Source organism: Meles meles, chromosome 2 (assembly GCF_922984935.1).
Source record: "Meles meles chromosome 2, mMelMel3.1 paternal haplotype, whole genome shotgun sequence".
NCBI lineage: Eukaryota > Metazoa > Chordata > Mammalia > Carnivora > Mustelidae > Meles > Meles meles.
In genome coordinates, this window is record NC_060067.1 from 134,814,755 (window position 1) to 134,836,588 (window position 21,834).

Genomic DNA, 21,834 nt, shown 5'->3' on the forward strand with positions numbered 1-21,834 from the left:
TTAATTAGAATTTAATTAAAATTTAATTAAATTTAATTTAATCTACCAATATTGAAGGCTTTTCTTCTCTGTACCCTTCACTTATTTAAAAAAAAAAAAAAAAAGGGTCTGAGCACCTGGGTGGCACAGGGGGTTGATGTCCAACTCTTGGTTTCAACTTGGGTTGTGACCTGAAGTCACAGAATCAAGCCCCGTTTCAGGCTGTGCGCTCAGTGCAGAGTCTGCTTGGGAATACCTCTCCCTCTACCCCTCCACCTCACACTCACTCTTTCTCACTTTCCCTCTTTAAAATAAGTAAATCTTTTTAAAAAAATAAGACACATAAATTTATGGTTTTGCATTAGCAATCAAAATCACTTTTCAAAGTATGCATTTGTAAAAATAGTTTATTTTAAAGACTCTCAGTAGGACTTCAACACCTTATTTTCAGATATACTAAGAAGACAATCAATGTGTTCAATAATTTTAACCCATGATGACAGTTGCTCCAGATCTATTAGACCTATATACATTGTTTAACTGAGCAGGGATAGGGAAAACATGGATTCAGTTTTAATTAAATATTACACAGCTGGATTTTCTCCTCCACAAAAGTAAAATTTTCATATGGATACAATTTCACAAAGGTTACAAATATATATCAACTTACAACTGAAGGAAATATTTAGTATTTTACAAAAAATCTAGCTCCATAATTGCTTTCTTTTAAAAAAATCCTTCTCATATAATATAAAAAGTCCATATTTCTCCAGAAACATAGTCAGTCATCTAGTAGTAGGATCCAAAATGGGAAGAATTACTATCCCCAGAAGAGGGGGGTGGAGGCAATGGTGGAGGGGGTGGGGGTATAGAGTATGGTAAGGGAATTAATGGATGAGGTGCCATGTTAGGTGCAGCCCACCCCAGATTTACAGATGCAGGTGGTGGTGGTGGAGGGAGTGGCGGTAGAGGAGGAGGGAGTGAAAAGCCGTGCATGTCAAACACTGGAGGAGGAAAGGGATACTGTGGCATGAGAGGATTATCGTGTCTCTGAGGTGGAAATCCTGAAGTGTCCTGAAACACCATATGTTCTGAGTTATGAAACTGTGGCGATTGAGGCCTGCCGTGGCAAGGTCGAGGATATCTACCCCGGGAAAATCCTCGTGTGAATTCTCTGTTACGATATCCTTTTGAATGCTCTGAAGTGGAGCTATGAACATTCCAGTTCTGATGTACTTCTGAAAAATTTTCACCTTTGAGTGAGAAAAAAAGCATAAAAACAAAATTAAAATTAATTTTAGTACATCACAAAACGTTGCGGAAAATTTCAATAATGCCTTTTCTTTAACTTCCAGTATTGTCTTATGGTAACTAAAAAAGCAAAAGCCTTAAAATTATCAATTTAAAATGAATCCAAAAGGCCAGAGGATCAGCAAGGACAAGAGATGTCTCATCAGAAACCAGAGAGAACAGAAGAAAGTAGTACGATATTTTCAAGTGCTGAAAGAGAACTCAATCTAGAATTCTAAATGTAATGAAAATATCCTCAGGAAAAAAGGGAACTAAAGACATTCTACAATGAAGAAAAACTAATAATTTATCTCCAGTAGACCTACACTGATATAATGACTAAAGCAAGTTCTCTAAATAGAAACAATAAAGAAACCTGAAACACCAGGAAGAGAGAACACAGCAAAAATATGAGTAAATATAATAAAATGTCCTTCTCTGAGTTTTCTAAATTATGTTTGGTGGTTAAACAAATATAATAAGTAATGAGATTCTAGTTCTATATATGAACTATTTAAGGCAATTTATGTTATAAACAAAAGAAAACAAGGGACATAAAGAGGTAAAGCTTCTAAGAGGTAAGGTTTCTACACTGCACACAAACTGGCAAAACAATGACACCAGTAGATTGTGATAAGTAACATACATACAATTTAATACCTAGGACAACCACTGAAAAAATTATACAAAGAGATACATTCAAATACACTACAGATAAATCAAAATGGAATTCTAAAGAATGCTATAGTACTGACAGGCAGGCGGATATAAGAAAACAGAGAAATGAAATACAGAGAGAATGAACAGAAAAGGGCAGACTTAAGCCTTAACATCAATAATTACATTAAATACAAATGGTCTAAATACATCAATTAAGACACAGGGAATGACTGGTAGAGTAGATTAAAAACCAAAATACTCATTTCAAAGGATATAGTCAGGTTGAAAGTAAAAGGAGAGCAAAAGATACAACATGCAAACATTAATCAGAAGAAAGGAGTAGCAGGGTACCTGAGTGGTTCAACTGGTTAAGCATCTACCTTCAGCTCAGGTCATGATCCCAGAGTCCTGGGATCAAGCCCCATGTTGGGCTCCCAGCTCAGCTGCTCAGCAGGGAGTCTGCTTCTCCCTCTCTCTCTGCCCCTCCCCCTGCTCTTCTCCCTCTCCTAGCAAATAAATCTTGGGGGGGGAAAAAGGAGCAGCTACATTAATTTCAGATAAAATAGATTTCAGAACAAAGAAAATCATCAGGGAAAGATGGAGACAAGAGAATTCAACAACATACATATGAAGAATTATATACTATGTCCACATCTGGTCTATTCCAGGGATGCAAAGACTGGTTCAATATTCTAAAACCAGTGTAATCTCCTCATTAACAGGCTACTGACAAAAAATGTCATCTTATCAAAGTACTGTCAAAATTTAATACTCATAAATTTTTTAAAAAGCTCCAAAAATAGGAATAGATGGAAACTTTCTTACTTGACTACATCTACAAAACCCTGATACCTAAATTATACTTAACGATGAAAGACAATGTTTCCTCCTCTAGTTAAGAACAAAGCACATTTATTCAACATAGTGCAAGAGACTAGACCTAGTAAGAGATCAAAAAAAAAAAGAAAAAAGTGTGTGTGTGTGTGTGTGTGTGTGTGTGTGTATGGTTTGAACAACAAACAAAGAATACCGCTTCTATTTGCAACTGACATAGTTGGCTAAGCAGAAAATGTCAAAGAAAAAAATTCCTAGAACTAGTGAGTTCAGGAAGGTCACAAGATAGAAGCTAACCAAACATTAACTTATTTCTATACTCTAGCAACAAACACATGGACATTGAAATTAAAATTGTAAAACCATTTACAATGATTTGAAAAATGAAATATTTAGGTGTATAATAACAAAAAAAAAATACAGATTTGTATTCTAAACATGCAAAATGCTACTGAAAAGAACCAAAGATCTAAATTAATAGAGATGTACGGCATTATTGTGCAATGGAATACTCAATACAGTTAATTATCAATTCTCTCCAAACCAATACACAGGTTTAATATAATTCCTATCAAAATCCCAGCAAGTTAAAAAAAAAAAAAAAATCCCTGCAAGACTTTTGCCAATATAGACAAGATTATTATACAATGCATATGGAAAAGCAAGGGTACTAGAACAGCTAAAATAATTTTGAAAACTTTTAGGGGAAAAAAAACTAGGAAAAAAATACAGAATACAGGTCTAGACAAGAAATTCTCAGACCCCACAAAAGGAAAACAATAAACTGGGCTTAACAAATTTAAAATCTTTTATCCTACAAATGGCCTTCTTGAGAGGATAAAAATACAAGTTACAGGCTGGAACAAATTATCTCATTACTCAAGAACAAAAAAGCAGAAATATAGTTAGAAAACGGGCAAGAGACATGAACAAATATATCACTGAAGAAGATATGGAGATAGCAAATCAGGACATCGAAATATGTTCAAAATCCTTAGCCATTAAGAAAATGCAAGTTAAAACCACAATTAGTTATCACTACACACCTGTCAGAATGACTAAAATAAAAAACAGTGACAAAACCAAATGTTGGTGAGAATGCAAAGAAACTGAGTACACTGGTGATGGGAATCCAACTACTGTATAACCCAGCAATTATTCTTAGATATTGATTCCAGAGAAATGAACAGTTGTGTTCACACAAAAACCTGTACAAAAATACATACAACTTTGTTCCTATAACCAAAAAATGTTAACAATCCAGATGTTAATGCCTGACTGGTAAACAACTTGTAGTATATTCATACCATGGAATACTATACCCCTAAATAAAAAGAAATAAACATGACAAATAAAACAATCTGGATGAATATCTAGGAAGTTATGCTCAGTGACAAAAGCTAATCCCTAAAGGTAACATACTGGATGGCTCTATTTATGTAATCCTTTTTGACATGACAAAATATATTACAGAAATGGAGAACAGATTAGTAATTGCCAAGAGTTAAGGTGGTGGGAGGGAAGGAAGTGGGAGTAACTATAAACATGCAATATGAGTGATCCTTTTCTGTGGTGGAAATATTCTGTATCTTGACTGCCTCAAAGTCAATATCCTGGTTGTGATATTGTACTGTATAGTTTCACAAGATGTTACCATTTCAGGAAAGTGGGTAATGGACATGCAAGAAAATCTCAATTGTTTCTTACAACTGCAGGGGAATCTATGAAAAGTTTAATTTTTAAAAAAATAGGAAAGGTATAATAAATGGAAATGCATGTTAAGAAAAAAATACTTTAATAATACTTTAATAAATTTATTAAATTTATTTTATTTATAAATTTATAAATTTATTAAAATACTTTAATAAATAAAGTACTTTGAGTTGGGTATTAAGTATTGTAGCATTTAATTCTAAACATGGAAGCAAAGAGGTTTCTTAAAAAAAAAAAGTGCCCATATGCACAAATGACTAACGAGGCTTAGTTTTACCTCTAGATGCCATTTTTACATCTTAAGCTTAAAAAGCTAACGTTGAATATTCCTCATGACTCTCTTCTACCATATCTTGTACTTTGTAACGCCTCCTATGTTAGATGGATGCCAGGAGGTAAAAGAGATCCCACATGTTTCCTTCAATTTTATTAGTTATCAACTTATATAAATGTTAAGTGAAGATAAAAAATTACTATATATTGCATTTACTCACTTGATTCATTAGATTCAGACTTGAATTTTTTCCGGCCTTGAATCTGAGATTTTTTCCTCTGTTTGGCTTCTTTTTCCTTTTCATCATCACTGAAATCTAAGGCCTTCAGAGGAAAAATATACAGATTATGTCACATGGATTTACCAATTCATTGTTACATACTTGAAGCGAGAAGAACAGATCTATTATTTAACAATGAACCTGAAAGAATATTATTTTTTGATGTGTAGTATTTTCTACTATGTATCTGAATTAACTACATATGACTCTTAATTAACACAGGCCAGAATACTCAAGACTTTTTTTTTTTTCCTTAGAAAGTTTCAGATAGGGAATTCTCTATATACACATGGTAACTTTAAAATGCCAATCTTTTTTTTTTTTCCCAATATTTTATTTATTTGACAGAGAAAAATCACAACTAGGCAGAGAGGCAGGCACAGAGAGAGGAGGAAGCAGGCTCCCTGTGGAGCAGAAAGCCGGATGCGGGGCTCAATCCCAGGACCCTGGGATCATGACCCCAGCTGAAGGCAGAGGTTTTAACCCACTGAGCCACCCAGGTGCCCCAAAATGCCAATCTTTAACAACCTTCAGATAGGGTATTCCATAGCCAGAAGACTGACTGATGCTTAAGAATTAAGATTCATCATAGCATCAGCTACCAAACAATGCTAAAGGGAAGAACAGTGAGGAATATGCAAATAACATAAATGATCAGATCTAATATAAAAAATAGAAGAAAATATTACATCTTTCATTCACTCAAAAATTTATACATGCCCATTATATGCCAGGCACTGTTCTAAACACTTTACAGGTACTAATTCTTTTAATAAAATAATGTCAAGTAGAGTAAGGGCTATAAATAAATAATGAAGCAAAGTAAGGGAAGAGAAAATCACTGTGGATGTGATTTAGACTGGACTGCAGGGAAAGGCTTAGATATCTTCATCATTCTATCTTTAGAAGACAAAAATTTCAGATAAATCCCCAATGATGAATTAGCAAGGCACAAAGGAAAGAAAAATTTCAAGGAGCAGGAATATGTGCAAAGGAATGGTATATCTGAGACAAAACTGGTTCTGTAAAGCAAAGCAAAAGCTTCCTATATACTGAAATCAGAGATGATGAAATTGGAGAATAAAGAGCTCTATGGCCCAGTCACTGGGCATGTCCTAAGAGTAGAAGGGAGGTATTAAAGGATTTTAATTGGCTTTTCTTTTTATTTTAGAGAGATTGCTTTGGTAATATTTTGCTATCACCTCCTGAAGTCAGAAAAAAATTCACATGCTTCTTGTATAATAAATCTGCACTCAAATACACTTATTGAATTACAAATTACATATTCATATATTTGAAATGAATACCAAAATGAAGAAGATTCATGTCTTATACATAATCTATGATTAACATCAGGCAATAATTCTAGACTAAAAAACTTTTAAAGTTTAAAATAAACTTTAAAATTTTCAAAAGTTTTCCCCTATTACAGAATTAAGGGACATTCAGTCAACTACTTCAAAAAAACAAAATAAAAACAAAACAAAACAAAACAAAAAAAACCATGAAGTATGCTGGGATTTAATTTTAAAATTAACCTAATCACACCAATTTTATAAACAATTAACATTACTATAATTAGCAACTTCAAAGCTTAGGTCTAAAACAACAGGGATGTATTAGAATATTTTCATTTCCCAAGAAATATGTTTTAAGGCCTTGTAAATTTTCTCAAATACTTTAAAAACATGTAACTTCAGTAATAAGATGACCTAAGCACAACTAAGAACATTAAGTGAATCTTCAGAGCCTTAACAGAAATCATGTGTATACATAATATAAATTAGAAAACATAATCCCATGACAATGTGGATACTAAACTAGGATCACTCACTGGTTAACTGACCCTCTCAGTTAGTGTTACCCGATTCACACCTCAGCAAAATGAGAAATTAACATGAATCTTCAGCACTGCTTGAGAACATCTAAAATGAACAAAGTTAAATCTACAGACCCAAGAATTGATATATTGTGAAACTTCACCAAATTCCTAAGTATCACTTATAATAATTATATTTCCCCTACAGTGTATAAATTCATACTATTTTAAGGAATGTATATACTTATTGCTACAACTTTTATATTTTAATTAAAAAAAGAGAAAATCTCCATGGAATGGTAAATAATTCCCAACTATTATTCCTGATTATTCCTGGCTATTCCACATCTCTAGAAAAACTGAGCATCAAGCTACTTTAGACATAAAATTAATCTTGCTGACATGGATTCAAGAAAGAAAATCCTCTTCTTAGAAATGTAACTGTATTATAAAAAATGGAGAAGCACATAGATTGTAATGATTTTATACCTCTAAGAGAAAGCAGCTTATTATAAGCACCACTGAATGTATTCATGTCCCATATGGTTAATATATTAAATTTAAAAACAAAATTTTTTTAAATAATGACAATTCTGTTTTTATCAGCTGTCAACAAAATTGAGTTTAAAAAATAGGAAGTTACAAGGAAAATGATAAACTGGTAATTATTAAGATACAACAGAAAATATTTTTTTTTTCCTAGGAAAGGTCCCACAGTGATGGGGACACGTCGGCGCCCACACGGGTCAGCCGTGGGGCCCAATCTGACACAATTCCATCATCAGATAAACAGTGAAGACGGGTCCGTCACAGCCAATGAGAGAGTAAGACACCATGAGCCACACGGATGTAGGAGATGAATGCCCGAGAAGACGCACGAGGGGCAGGGAAAATAGTCATCTTGGTGAGGAGGGGAAAGTACATGCTCCCACAGATGGCAGTATGACTGCCAAGCTGCATTAAGGATCTCCTCAAGGTCAAGACGAATTTATAAAATTAAGTTGTGAGGTGCCTGGGTGGCTGTGAGTTTCACGTATGCCTTCAGCTCAGGTCATACCTCACGGTCCTGGAATCGAGCCCCGCTTCTCCCTCTGTCCCCAACCCCTCTTCCATGCATGCACACTGTCCTCAAATCAATAAATAAATAATCTTAAAAAAATTAAATCCTGCTTCTCTTCCTAAAATATTATGTAAAGAGATGTATACTTACTTCTGGCGGGGGTTCCTGATCATTCTTCCATGACGCATCTGATCCCCTATCCCTAGAAAGAGAAAAAAGTCAAAAGAAAACATGCAGTACTTAAAAAGTACTTAAGATTCCGTGTTTATAACTTAATAGTATAGAAAATAGTGAAGTAAAAGACATGAGCTCAATCCTTAATTTTATAATATACATGAAAATTAGAGCAAAAAATAAAGGACTATGTATGTTCTTCACCCTTGTTTCAGAAGATGTGGAAAGCTCGTAAGAAAAACACAAGATCTGGACACATACAAATATTAGGAGTGGGGTAATCAAAATGAGAAGCCAAGGCTATATGGTATGCAGAGGAAAGTGGTTTTGCAGTTTATAACCATCTCCAGATGCCATCTCCTCATGATACCTGAGCTTGTTCATAAAACTCATGTCAACAAATGGGTATTCTGCACCAACTATAGGTCAGACACTGTTTCAGGTGCTAAGGATACAAAAATGACCATGAAGCATTCCCTTAAAATTTTACAGGTTTAATGGTAGAGATAACAACATGAAATTCTTCTTCCTCTATTTACCTGAGGAATATCAACAATATTCCATGAGGAACCAAACCTTATTCCAACAGTATTTCTCAAAGCCAAGAGGGTGGAATAAAAGCTATCTCATTTGGTAAGGAGAAAGAATTCTGAAGAGTCAGAAGGACAGTATAATCACAAGCACTAACTAATTTTAGTGGCAAGTTTTTAAGCAACAAAAATACATATATTATTAAGTATGACTATGATTTCTGAAAGTTCATTTTTATCTCTTTAATCACTTTTATTTTTTAAGTTTAACAATGTCTTGTTACTCAATTACATTAAAATACTACAAAAAATACTAGGAGTAAATGTTGTCCTCATGGCTTTAAACTAGATCCCCAAAATAAATGAGATTCTCAGGAATTCATTCATTAAAATCATTACTATATTAAACCATAATCTATTAAAATGAATGTACAAATGTTAGTGGGCTGGCAGAATAAGAAAATCATTAAGTCTGCTCTAAAATTTTGATTCAGAACTTTGACACTGTACATGGGGCATTATCAGTGATTTTGTCTACCATTTAAAAAAAAAAAAAGCTTTTACTCACTAATGATAAGCTTACACCTATGCATTTAACATAGCTCCAATACTCTTTCTTGCATATATGCCATCTCATGGCCTATGTTGCCCTTAGCATGGGGTTTAAAGACATAAATGGGGAAAGTTCCCCGTTAGTGCATTTACTACAGAAAATCAAAATCTACTAAAGAAAAGATCTAGCAACATTTCAAAACACACTTTCAACAAGAGTAAGTTCATGGGAGGCTAAAATTAAAACAGCCTTACAAGAGGCGGATAAACTAGAGAGGAGATGACCTTCTCTACCTCCAATGCAAAGTACTCCACTGAGCGCCCATGCAAACGTCATACTGCAGTCTAGAATAAAATAACCTTTGTCAGGTGGGGCTTCAGCCACGTCGGCCTAATTTCCCAATTCATTATTGGCTCTTTCCAGGAAAAAATTCTTATTCTTGCAAATCAAAAACAAAGACTTATTCTCTTGTTTAAAATCTATTTAATAAATCTTTAGAGAAGCTTTTTAAATTTATGTTATAAGCTAAAATATTTTGTTAAAAACAAAAAAATGACACATCCACAGCAACATCCTAGTAAAGCAGAATGAAATGCTACCTATTTAAGGCATGATTTTAAAACGGGACTTTTCTATTTAATTTACCTTTCTTTTCAGTGGTTGTTTAGAAAAATCAACCTTACCAACCCGAGAACAACTTAGGGAAAATGTTCCTCAGATAATTATATGGATTCTTAAACACGAGTTTAATGAATTATGATAAATGAAATTCAGAGACTTGATTTCATATGTAAGCACTTTAGAGATTTGACACCATGCAATGGGGACTAGTACTTTCGAGGTAGCACTAAGGTTACTCACTGACTGAAGTTCCCCTCTATGTTCTACAAAAACCGCTTTCCTAACGCTTCAACTACACTTCAAGTTTCCCATCAAAAGAGAGCTAGACCTAAAAGAGACCTGTGTGTCAAACTGAGTGCAAAGTCTTTTTTGGATACCCACCCCTCCCCCAATCTTTTGTAGTGTTTCTTCCACTCCTACTAAATTTTACAATATTTTTAGTGGCTCATATTCATTACATCTTTCCAAAGCATTCAACTTTCTTTTTTTCTGAAAAAACTATTCTACTGGAACCATGTATCACTGATTTACTATAAATAAATTATATAATTATAATAACAAGTTCAACTGATATAAGCAGCTCTACAGCTAACACTTAGCAACACAAATAACACATGGAAAATGCACAATTAATGAGTAGCATAAACATGCAGAAATATTACTATCCGTATGCCACAGGCATCGTTTAGCATCTACAAAAGGGAAAGCAGTAGTTTTTGGTTAAATCAACCCTGTTTGGGGCACAGGGGTGGCTCAGTCCGTTAAGCACCTGCCTTGGCTTAGGTCATGATCCCGGCGTCCTGAGATGGAGCCCTGCACTGGGCTCCCTGCTCTGCAGGAAGTCAGCTTCTCCCTCCGCCCCTTCCCTCTCCCCCTCTTGTGCACATACTCTCCCCCTACTCTCAAAAGAAATAAAAATTAAAAAATAAATAAATAAACGCTGTTTATCAACTTGATACACAACTTCTTAGGGACACATTTTGTTGTCCTGTCCATAAATCTGTTATCTATAAGCAATGTAAAATTTACTCATTTTTTTTCCCTTGAGAATTACCAAGTTTTACTAAATAGGCCTACAATGTAATCCAAGGAATAATTCTATTTAAAATGGAAAAGAGTTGTTACTAATGCTGAAGTAGCATGTTTATAAAAAAAGGTATGCCATGGAAAAAATATGAATTCAGAAACTTTCTATGGCCCAAATGTAGTTCTACTACTTGATCACGGGATTTTGGGTAAAAGATACAAATCATCTCAACCTGTAAAATCTGGCAAGAAATTATAGCTTTCAGAGATGTTATTAGGAAAATAAATCAATGCTCTGGAACACTGATATTTAACAAGAAACTACCTTCACTGAAGATTATTCATAAAATATAAACGTCAGATAAGCAAACAATAACTAATGTTGTCAGTGACATACTTACTGTTTAAGTTTTTCTGTGAATATGTACTGGGTGAAGTCTTTCATCGATGGAGCAAAATACATAGTGTCCTTTATTTTAATACCTTTACTCTCAATGTGCTCTGAAGAATTAAACCTTAACACATAAAATGGATGTGCAACAGGTCCAAATATCTCAAATATCTATAAAATAGAAGAAACATAAATACCTTTAATATGTGAAATAACTCAGAAAGTCAGTCATATTTTTTTAAAAACTGGTAATTGTTAAAACAAGGTAATTCTGTCATGTCAGAACAATAAAATTATATTTATATTGAAGTCATTTTTGCATACTCAAAGTCTTCATATTTTGATTATAAATGCATCAACTCATTCCAGATTTCCTTTATGAATTTGAAATAAGTGTAACAAATTTGTTCCTTGATAAATTCAAATCATCTTGGTGGTGTACTAACTAGATACAAATTATGACTTTTTTAAATCATTATTCATTTAAGTTGTAAAGGATAAAGAAAAGAATTATAATGGATAACTTTTGAGAAATAAAATGCTGTCACCTGAAATCTTGTAACACAAAACTTGACAAGTTTCTGCTTTAGTGGGTATTCAATCATTTCTGTTGTTTCCATACAGTAGTTAACATTTTTCATAAAGTTAAACCACAACTGTTTCTAATTCAAAACTCAGAAAAGTAGATTTGAACTTGAAGTTGTTTATTTCTCAAAAACCAGAGAAGCTTATACAGCCTTGGACTTTTATGTAAAGGAACTGTTTTTAGTACAGTCATATTTTATTTCTGAAAATGTTTTATGAATGATTATAGGAAGCCACTTGTTTTCAAAGTCTTCTCAAAAGAAATACCTAAATTTTTAAAAAATAATGTTTCTAATGATAAATATATGTATGTTATAGAAACTAGACAATGACCACTGTCAGTGTCAACCTTTCTAGGCTTTTTTCTATTAACAGTTTTTTTCTTCTGAGATCACACTGTAGCTTTGTATACTGTTCCCTTTTAAAACCTAAAGCTGCATTAAGTTTTTCCATCTTATATATATTCTTTGTAAGTATAATTTCAGTAGCTGTATCACACTCCTTTATAGATCTGGCACTATTTGACTTGTCTAACAGGGCATTTAGGGAACTTCCAATTTGTGCAATATGTAATAAATGATGCCCTGATAAACATCCTTTTATATATATTTCTATACTTCAGATTTCCCAAAAATTTATTTGTAAGGGGCAGAATTATTGGAGCCAAGAGTATGATTATCACCAAAACTCTGGATATAAATTACTAAGTAACGTTACAAATAGCCTGGACCATTTTAAACCAGTGCACTGAAAGTGCCTGTTTTAGCACACTGTCAGTTCTTCATTTTTGATAGTAAATACTCTCCTCATTTTGTTCTCTTAAAGTATACCATTCGGGATTTTATTAATTATCAGTGAGGCATAAAATAGTTCACCCATCGTGGTACCAATATTCTTAAAGTTTGAGTAACCCAAAAAGAACCCGTAACACTCAATAAAATTAAAATGCCAAAGTATTCTGAAGCAACACCAATAGCATAAAAAATTTAATGTTTTTTTTTTAATTCTAAAAGGAAATAGCAAATTTGTTTTGAAAGGATTTAGAAACAAAGAGTAGTCCTCTTTCAACTAGAATTGCAAAGGACAGAGGGATATACTGCAACACAATTCTTACTGGTTCACATCACATAAAGTAATGGATTATCTTACTTGTCACTTAAAAAAAAAAAAAAGATTTATTTATTTATTTATTTATTTGACAGAGATCACAAGTAGGCAGAGAGGCAGGCAGAGAGAGAGGGAGGAGGAAGCAGGCTCCCCGCTGAGCAGAGCGCCTGATGCGGGGCTCAATCCCAGGACCCTGAGATCTTGACCTGAGTCGAAGGTAGAGGCTTAACTAACTGAGCCACCCAGGCGCCCCCTTGTCACTTTTTATAAAGTCATGTTAATGGCAAAAGCTAGAAAAATATGTATGTGTAACAAAAAATTGGCAAATAAATCACAGTATATTTGTGCAGTGCAAGACAGTAGAATTTTTAAAATGAATAAACTAGACATGTATACATTTGGGTAAACCTCAAAATTATACTACTGAGCTAAAGAATTTCATAAAAAGATACAGATGGAATTATAACGTGAATTTTAAATATGCACTAATAGGTAACTTGTTATATAGCATTTTTTTGCATATATATACTTATGTACTGAAAATATAAAAATCTAGATAAAGAGCATACACAGTATCTTCAGGATACTGGCTAAACGTGGGGATGAAGGGAAGTGAATGGATTAGGAAGAAAGGAAAACAGAGCTTCCGGTTCATGTACTGTATTTTACTTCTTTCAGAGAAGTCAGAAGAATACATAGTATAATATAAACAATTGTTACATTTTGTAAATTGTTAAATATGGTGTTTGAAGTATTCTCTGGGGGTGCCTGGGTGGCTCAGATGTTAAGCACCTGCTTTTGGCTCAGGTCATGATATCCCAGTGTCCTGGGGTTGAGGCACACATCTTCCCTCTTTAGTGGGAAGCCTGCTTCTCTCTCTCCCACTCCCCCTGCTTGTGTTCCCTCTCTCATTCTCTTTCTCTCTGTCAAATAGATAAATAAAATATTTTAAATAAATAAATAAATATTATTCTTTGTACTTTATGGTCAACGTGACAGTTAAACATGGTGTCATGCTTATATTTATCTAATAATGATGATGATGTAAGTTTTGTCACAGACTTCCATGACATTTGCCTTTTTGTTTGTTAAATTGCCTGTTTGCATCCATTGCCTCTATTTCTATTTGTGCATGTCTATTATTGGCTGAAAATTCTTTTTGACTGTGAATAACAGAAACCTGGAAACAGCAACTGAAGCAAATTGGAAGTTTTATTTTTCTCAGTCCAAAAGTCAGAAATCTAAGTTGGGTACAGTGGCTCCATGATGCCAGGGGCGAGATGGACTCCCTGTGTCTTTCCACCAGCCATCCTCAGCACATTCTTGTTCACCCCTAGCATCACAGGATAGCTGCTTTGCTTCTAGGTAGGAAGCGGTAGAAATACTACCTGTGTTCCAGGGAGGAAGAAGTGGAAGAAGGAAGAACGAAATATATATACCAACATGTCTCCCCACGACCCCCCACTCGCCCCATATATTCACATTATTTTAAGCCTTCTTGAAAGTCTCGACCAAAAACATCCTCTTTTTTTCTCAGTGGCCAGAACTAGGTTAGATGATGACCTCTACTGAGGAACTCAGCAGTCTTTGTCTAACCCTTCCCCCAGACTGGCGTTCCCTAGACAGGATATTGAGAAGAAGCTGGTAAGCCAGCTGACAAACAGGGATGGTAACAATTATAAGACATGGCATTTACTATCAAGTGTTTATATGCCAGGTGTGTGAGCTCTGTACATTTCATCTTGCTTAATCTTCCCTGCAATCTTAAGAATTAAGTACCTCTATTAATACCCATTTAAAGATGAAGAAAGTGAGACTCATGGTGGTAGATTAACATGCTGAAGGTCATATGGTGGTGGAAAAGGAAACTTGAGGCCAGGTCTGTCTGACTCTTGGGTTGCCTGCTTTTCGCACTCCAAGTTTAATGTCTGAGCACCCACGTTAGTCCTGGAATAGTGGGGTCACCCACTGAAGCTCAAACAGTATTAAGGCAGGAGTTCAATTAAAGTTTGTTGAATGGTTTATTTAATTTAAAAAATTGTTTTTAATTTAAAAAGTCTTAAAAAAACAATTCTTTTTAAAATTCCTTTGATAAATATCAATAAATCTTATTCTTCAAGTTTGGATAGGGATAAAAATTTGTTTAAAAAAATCCCTGTAAATGTGTAATAATCACTGTTTGCAACCTGGTACACAAAGCTGTTTCCCAAAGACTGGTTTTCTGGACAAAATAATTCTGTTTCCGAACTGAGAAATGATTTCACAAAAGAAATGCCTGAAGAGCTTCAGGCTTACGCAGAGACTGGTTTGAACTAAAATATAAGCCAGCATTCAAAACACGTAGTTAAAATCAAAGCATACCTGGTTGACTATTCTTAAGATCTCAAGTGTTAATGAGCCATACCTATGATAAAATCATTATAAGGTTTTAAGTAAAACAACTACACATACAACAGGTAACAAGAAGCTACTTTAGAGAATCCATGCATGGCTTATACCAAAACTGACAAGTATTTATGCTCCTACCTCAAATAACCATAAAACACTTGACAGAGTTGACATAAGCAATTTAGCTAACCCAGATTACAGGGAAAAAAAGGGTTTAACAATATTTTAAACTACTATCAGCTAAAAGTATAGATTTCAGATTGGCTAATATCTGAGAGCTAAACTCTGAAGAACAACTTCAGACAAAGCAGGGGTCAGGCCAGCCCACTACATCTCATAGTCTCATTAAACCTTGTATCCTGGCTCACTCTTCAGACCTGCTTTGAGGATTTTGCAAGTTCCAAACCACCTGACTACAGATAAAAGGAAAGGAAGGAATGGCTGAGACAACAGTGTGAGAAAGGAAACTCGGGATAATAATGTCTAAGATAGTTACTTTAATGTAGGCAAGAAGCTTTCCTTATACTTTAAATAATAGTATCTATTCCATAGAAACACTCATAAAAACTTAATCCAACTAATGTTTTATACCTGCCCTGTCTTTTGAAAGGTAGCTTTCAGGGTCTATAAACTTGGCTCTAGCTTACAGAACTTACCATCTCTTATTCAAAAGCAGTATCTTTCTGCTAAAGGACCTTAAAGGATTCTCGTCACACACAGAGATCACAAACATACACCACTACCACCTTATACAGATACAGTTTAAGGTCTGTTGGGAAAAAAATGACAAGCACAGAAGTAAATTCATCTCCCCAAATTCTCATTCCACAGCATAGTTTAGGCTTAGGTATTTTGTATGCTCCATGGCAAAAGTTCTAGCGGCTGGGGGCCAACCTGAGTCAGCTGGCTAGACACACAGAGTGAGCACTCCAAGAGACAGAATAAACTGCACACTCCCCTCTCCACACATATGTTATATACTTACTGGTTAGCCTCGGAGAACTAGGTAATCCTAGTTTCTATAGGTAACAATAAACAGATCAAAGAATCTGCAGGCCCAGGAGTAACACTGGAACACTGTGCAAATGGAACCAAGATCTGCATACTTCTGCTCTGAGAAGAGTCTTCAAAGAATGCCACTGACAAAGGCCTTATGGTTGTTGTTCCAGCTTAGCCACTTTTTGGCTAATGTACCAAAAGGGGAAAGGGGAAAATGAACCCCTCACAGCCATTCAGAATTATCTCTTATCAATCACTTTACACTAATCACTGTGTGTTACTATTATTTCACAAGGTGCTGAGGGAAGAGAAAATAAACCACAGTATCAAAATAATATAGAGACTTTCAGAAAATCAACACATCTACCAACCAAAACTGTAATATATTCTTTTAAAAAAAGATCAGTAAAAATTCCAGCCCAACTCTAACAAACACTGAAAATTAAACGCAAAACAATAAGTAATTCATGGTATACAGGGATAATAAATTGTATAGGTTGGCCCATTTTTAAATGCTAAACATTAAAAATAAAACTGCATTCATCACTTATCATGAGTAACTCTTCATAATTAGAATTGAATGGCAAAAGGTAGAAACACGAATCCAAGGTCACCTCCCTTAACTCAGTAGGTAAGGGGGAGGAAAGTGGAAGGGAAATGCGTCAGACAGACTAACTAGGTTATAAACTCAATTTTATTCCTTTTTCAAAGCTTTGCGATTTTTGAGTAAATGGGGATAATTCCACTTGCTTAGAGTTCTAATGAATTTTAAAAGATATACAAAATATGTATCACTGTGGCTCATTACTACTGTTCAGAGTAGAGGGAAAAGGAAGGATGTACAAAGGTTTGACACTGAAGGTAAAACTAATTTAGTACATAGATAAGATCTAAAACAGAATCAATCTCATTTTCTGGTCACTCATTTGTTTAACTGATAGTTCCAACCTTCCCTATCCCTACACCATTATTTTGGGGAATCATGCCAAGGAACTTAGGTGTATAATCAAATATTTTTAAAGGCCTTTCACTTCTTGAATTTACAAAGCTCTCCATGTAAAATTTAGAAATAGATTTAATTTTTCCCTCTAGACTTATGTCACATAACTAAAGTTAGAAGCATAAATGTTACATTTTCATCTGACTCCTTTCAAAGTCAAATGACAAAAGAGTTGAATATTAACATTATTAGTCACAATTAAAAAACTAAAAATTCAAATGTACTGAGGAATATAAGAAATCTGAATTTAGAGGTTTTTAATTAGCAAAGTGTTGGGTATTTTGAAATTAAAATTGTCTCAGCTAGCTACTTAAAAAGACAACTGTCATGAAAATCATAAATAAAAGGAATCATGGAAATAATCAGTATCAAATAAGTTAGAAAACCAAGAAATAAGTTTCCATTCCCTCTTCATCCCCTCCCATCTTCTACTACTTTCTGGAGGAGAGCAAAAAATGCTTTGCCTTTCTTTGTACCAGAGCAGAATACTGGTATTTCCTAAAGAATACATACCAGTGGGCATGGAGAGCTACATTCACCGCACAGGCACTGACTCATTCCCTATCCCTCTTCTCTCTAAACCTTTTCTGAGGTTACCCCCCGGTGAATCTCTAACCACTTACAAAAGGCACCAGCAGGCGCCTGGGTGGCTCAGTGGACTAAGCCGCTGCCTTCGGCTCAGGTCATGATCTCAGGGTCCTGGGATCGAGCCCCCCATCGGGCTCTCTGCTCCGCGGGGGGTCTGCTTCCTCCTCTCTCTCTGCCTGCCTCTCTGCCTACTTGTGATCTCTCCCTGTCAAATAAATAAATAAAATCTTAAAAAAAAAAAAAAAAAAAAAAAAAAGGCACCAGCAGACCTCATCCTTGAAACAAAAAGACTAAACTTAGGTATCTGAAAGGGAAAAATGTATGATGCCATGCTTTAGGCATTAAAGTCTTTCTTCCGCTCACCAACTTTCTCAAGAATTGCCAAAATGTATTAGCTCTAGATTCCAATTAATTCTGTTAGTGATTGCTAACTTAGCCTGTCAATCTGAACAAAAACAGAAAGAAAACCAAAAAAGTATAAGGTAGGCAGTACACGATCGGCAGGACTCTGATAAAAATCTGACCTCTTTCTAATCTCTATTAGAATGGACAGTAGGAAATAGCATGTAAAAGGGAAAATTGTATGAATAACCCAATAATATTAATTAAAAAGACATGCTTTTTTTTCCCTGACTAGATGTAAATTAACTGTATCTCTTTAGAACAAAAAGGAAACCAACTGTTAGTTATCTGGGAAAAAGCAGAACCCAAAAAGTGACTTTCCCAAAAACAGCAGCTGGTTTCATAGTTTTATTGTTTTCAACACAGTACATATTTACTTAGCACTTATAATTTACAAAGCATTATTCTTTACGGGGTGGAGAATGCAAGGTGAATCAGAACTACCCCTAATGCCAAAAAAGGAATACTTAGTTGGTATTTATAGTCTTGATCTTAGAGGTTTTAGATCCTCTGCTGAGAGCTCAAAATTGCATATTTACTGGGTAAATTGTGTAGTCTTCCATATTAAAGATGGACATGCAGAATTATTCCACTCAAAGGATGTTATTAGGGACGTGACTTTTTGGTGAGTACTGAAGTATACATATTCCTAATTCCCCAGAATGTGCTTACAGTGACACTTTGCAGCTATTAGAGAAACCTTTTTCCCCTTTTACTTTTTTCCATTCTACAGATTCCATCTGAGGAAACCAAAGCCTAAAACGTTTGAGAGGCCCCACTTAAAGGAACTCACAAACCTAAAAAAGACTAAGAACTACTTCATTGTAGAACGTTTGCTACAGTCAACTTTGAGTACCTGGAGGTATCTAATATGTAGACCCACTACTTCACAAGGTACCTGACAAAAAGGAAAAAACTGCATACCAACGGATATGAAGTATTGAAAAAATCAAGAATAAACTAAAACCAGAGCTCTAGACCGCTCATCTACTAAAATTGATAAATTTTTTTTAGGACAGATAGGGAAAATCAGAAAAACCAATCAACAAAGAAACAGAATAATTGTAGATATGAACTCGTTTTTTTTTTTACAAACCTTTCCTGCTGCCTGTCGATCACTTTTAAACAGTACAGTCTCCTCATTAACCGGAGGTAGGTTAGTCATAGATTCAATTATTACTGAAAAATGAAACAAAGGAGATTATTTCAAGATTTAATCAGAAGATCATGTAAAACTTAAGTGGGAATTTTTAACATAATTTAAAATGAAATTTAAGGTGAGGTAATACACCTCAGTAACTATTCCTCTTAAAACAACAGTCTATTTATTATCAAGTGGCACAAGGAAATAGATTCTACATATTTTTAATAGAAAAAGCTACAACTCTAAGAAATAGAAACTAAAGTAAAAATTTTCACAGGAAGTTGGTATCACCCACTAAAAAGCCAAAATTTAAGTCATGTACATTTTCCCAAGCAATTTTCACCCAAAAAAGTAAAATCACATTTAGTCACAAACTCTTGTTTTAGGAAATATTAGTCTTCTTTCCCACTCTAGAAATTCTTTTCTACAAAGCACTGAGTACTTATTAATCTATGAAAAAGCTAAAGACTTCCCAAAAGTATCTTCCTCTGAAGAGATGAAGAATAGAACTCATGGTAATTTGTATCATTCTCAAAACGCAACAGAATCATCCCACTAGTCTATTATAACCTCTAATTCCTGTAAAGGCCACATTATGTGAAAACAACCAAGCTACCAGAGCAAATAGAGAAGACAAACAAACAAAAGGCTTAGAAAATTAGAGCAACAAAAGCAAGAATACTTGCCACATTACACAGATAATGCCATGTCCACTTGAGAAATAAAATGTTAGTTCAGGTTATTAAAATTCATTTTAAAAATTTCAACTATATCCAATTAATTACAATAGTTAGTGCTTCTAAATTCTGAACATACATGTGGAGTAAACAGATCACAGGTCAACATCTTCTGAGTTAGATATGTTTCTGGGATAAAGATGACGAGTAAGGATTGATAATGATAGTGAGCACTAACAAAGCATTCATTTTCAATAATTTCTCCTCCATAATCCATTCCCAAGGATCAAATTACACGAAAATAAAAGATCACCTAATCCATTTCCCTCATTTTATAGAAAGATGAGAAAACAGTCCTTAACACAGTAACATTATCACATGGCCAATTCCAGACCAAGTCATCATCAGAACCTAGAGTAACTTAGATCCTGAGTTCCAATGCTCTTCCTTTAACAACACAACTACTGACTATGCTTCCACAGTCTTAAAAACACATTTTTTTAGAATTATTCTAGGTGGCAGCTGCATACAGATCAACCTAAAGTTTGCACCATACATTGATAAAAATTTCCAAGGCTATCAACAGTCGAAGTATCTACTAGTACAAGATCCTTAATTTCATGAAATCTCTCTACTTCTACCTAGGCGGATAATATCTAACTAGCCTCTTGTATTTTCCAAATTAAGTAAGAGAGAGAAAAAAAAAAAAAACAAGCCAACAGAACTTGTAGAAGAACTAAAGAGTACAAAGCCAAATCCTCTCTTATTCTCCTAGGGTTCTTACTTGAACTCGTATTTTTTGCTTCATATATTAATACTTATTATATTTTCTCTTCTGTAATTTGGTCCAAATCATACTATTTTAGGGTCTCAAAAAAGGGTAGCATGTGCTGATTTTCAGTCAATCTTTATTCCCAGAAGCTTGAGAATTTTGTTAGTCTAATAGGGTATGCTAGTCAAAACTATCTTTAAAAAAGCATTATCCTATGCATATTGTATAGCTCACATCTTTTTCTTGATAAATATTATGACCTTTTTCTACATACATAAAGTCTAATAAACGTTCAACTCACACTATCTAATCAAATGATTACATAACTCATTTATGCATATTATTAAATGCCATAAGAGAACTCAAATACCAGTAAATGTAATGACGCAAGAATCACATAAAGAGTTTAAATAATGATTTTTGTTTAAAAAAAAAGTTTCACTTTAATCAGAATTTTGATTAATAAACGACAAAAGCACAAAATTATATAAGTATAAACTTTGTAAAATACTGGTATGGACATTGTCAGAAAAAGGTCAAAATCCAATTTCTGCCACTGATCATAAGGGCAAGTGAGTCAGGTTTTTCTGTGTCCCTTAAATCCTGTAAACTAAGGGGGCTAGTGGATAATCTAGGTCTTTTATCCAGTTCAAATATCCTTTGACTTTGTCAACTCTGAGTTCTACTTTCAGATGGATCTTACTATGAGAGCTAATGGTAGCTACATGAACTTCAAGGCCTTCAGTATACCTACCTCAAAACCTGGGGCTAAAGAAACCTATAATATCTAGTTCTCTTATAACCAAGAGCTTTATATTTTATGACATTAAATCACAGAACTTTCTAATTTACATGTTTCTAAAATAAAATCAAAGGCAGTAGGCAGAACAACGTTCCCCCCACCAAAAGACACCCACACCCTAATCCCTGAAACTATAAATATGTTACCTTACATTTAAAAAAATGAT

The 21,834-nt window shown here is 34.3% G+C and overlaps 1 protein-coding gene across 1 annotated transcript in view; it reads right to left on the reverse strand.

Annotated features, from left to right (window-relative positions):
- Positions 1-375: 375 nt before the first annotated feature.
- The window catches only part of NAF1 (nuclear assembly factor 1 ribonucleoprotein), a 43,519-nt gene continuing 22,060 nt past the window's right edge, over positions 376-21,834 (reverse strand). Inside the window, exons 4-8 of the mRNA XM_045998557.1 lie at positions 19,370-19,452; positions 11,215-11,375; positions 8,060-8,111; positions 4,971-5,073; positions 376-1,232 (exon numbers count right to left, since the gene is read on the reverse strand). Coding sequence (XP_045854513.1) covers positions 769-1,232; positions 4,971-5,073; positions 8,060-8,111; positions 11,215-11,375; positions 19,370-19,452 — 863 coding nt within the window. The 3' untranslated portion in view covers positions 376-768. The remainder of the gene's footprint in view (positions 1,233-4,970; positions 5,074-8,059; positions 8,112-11,214; positions 11,376-19,369; positions 19,453-21,834) is intronic.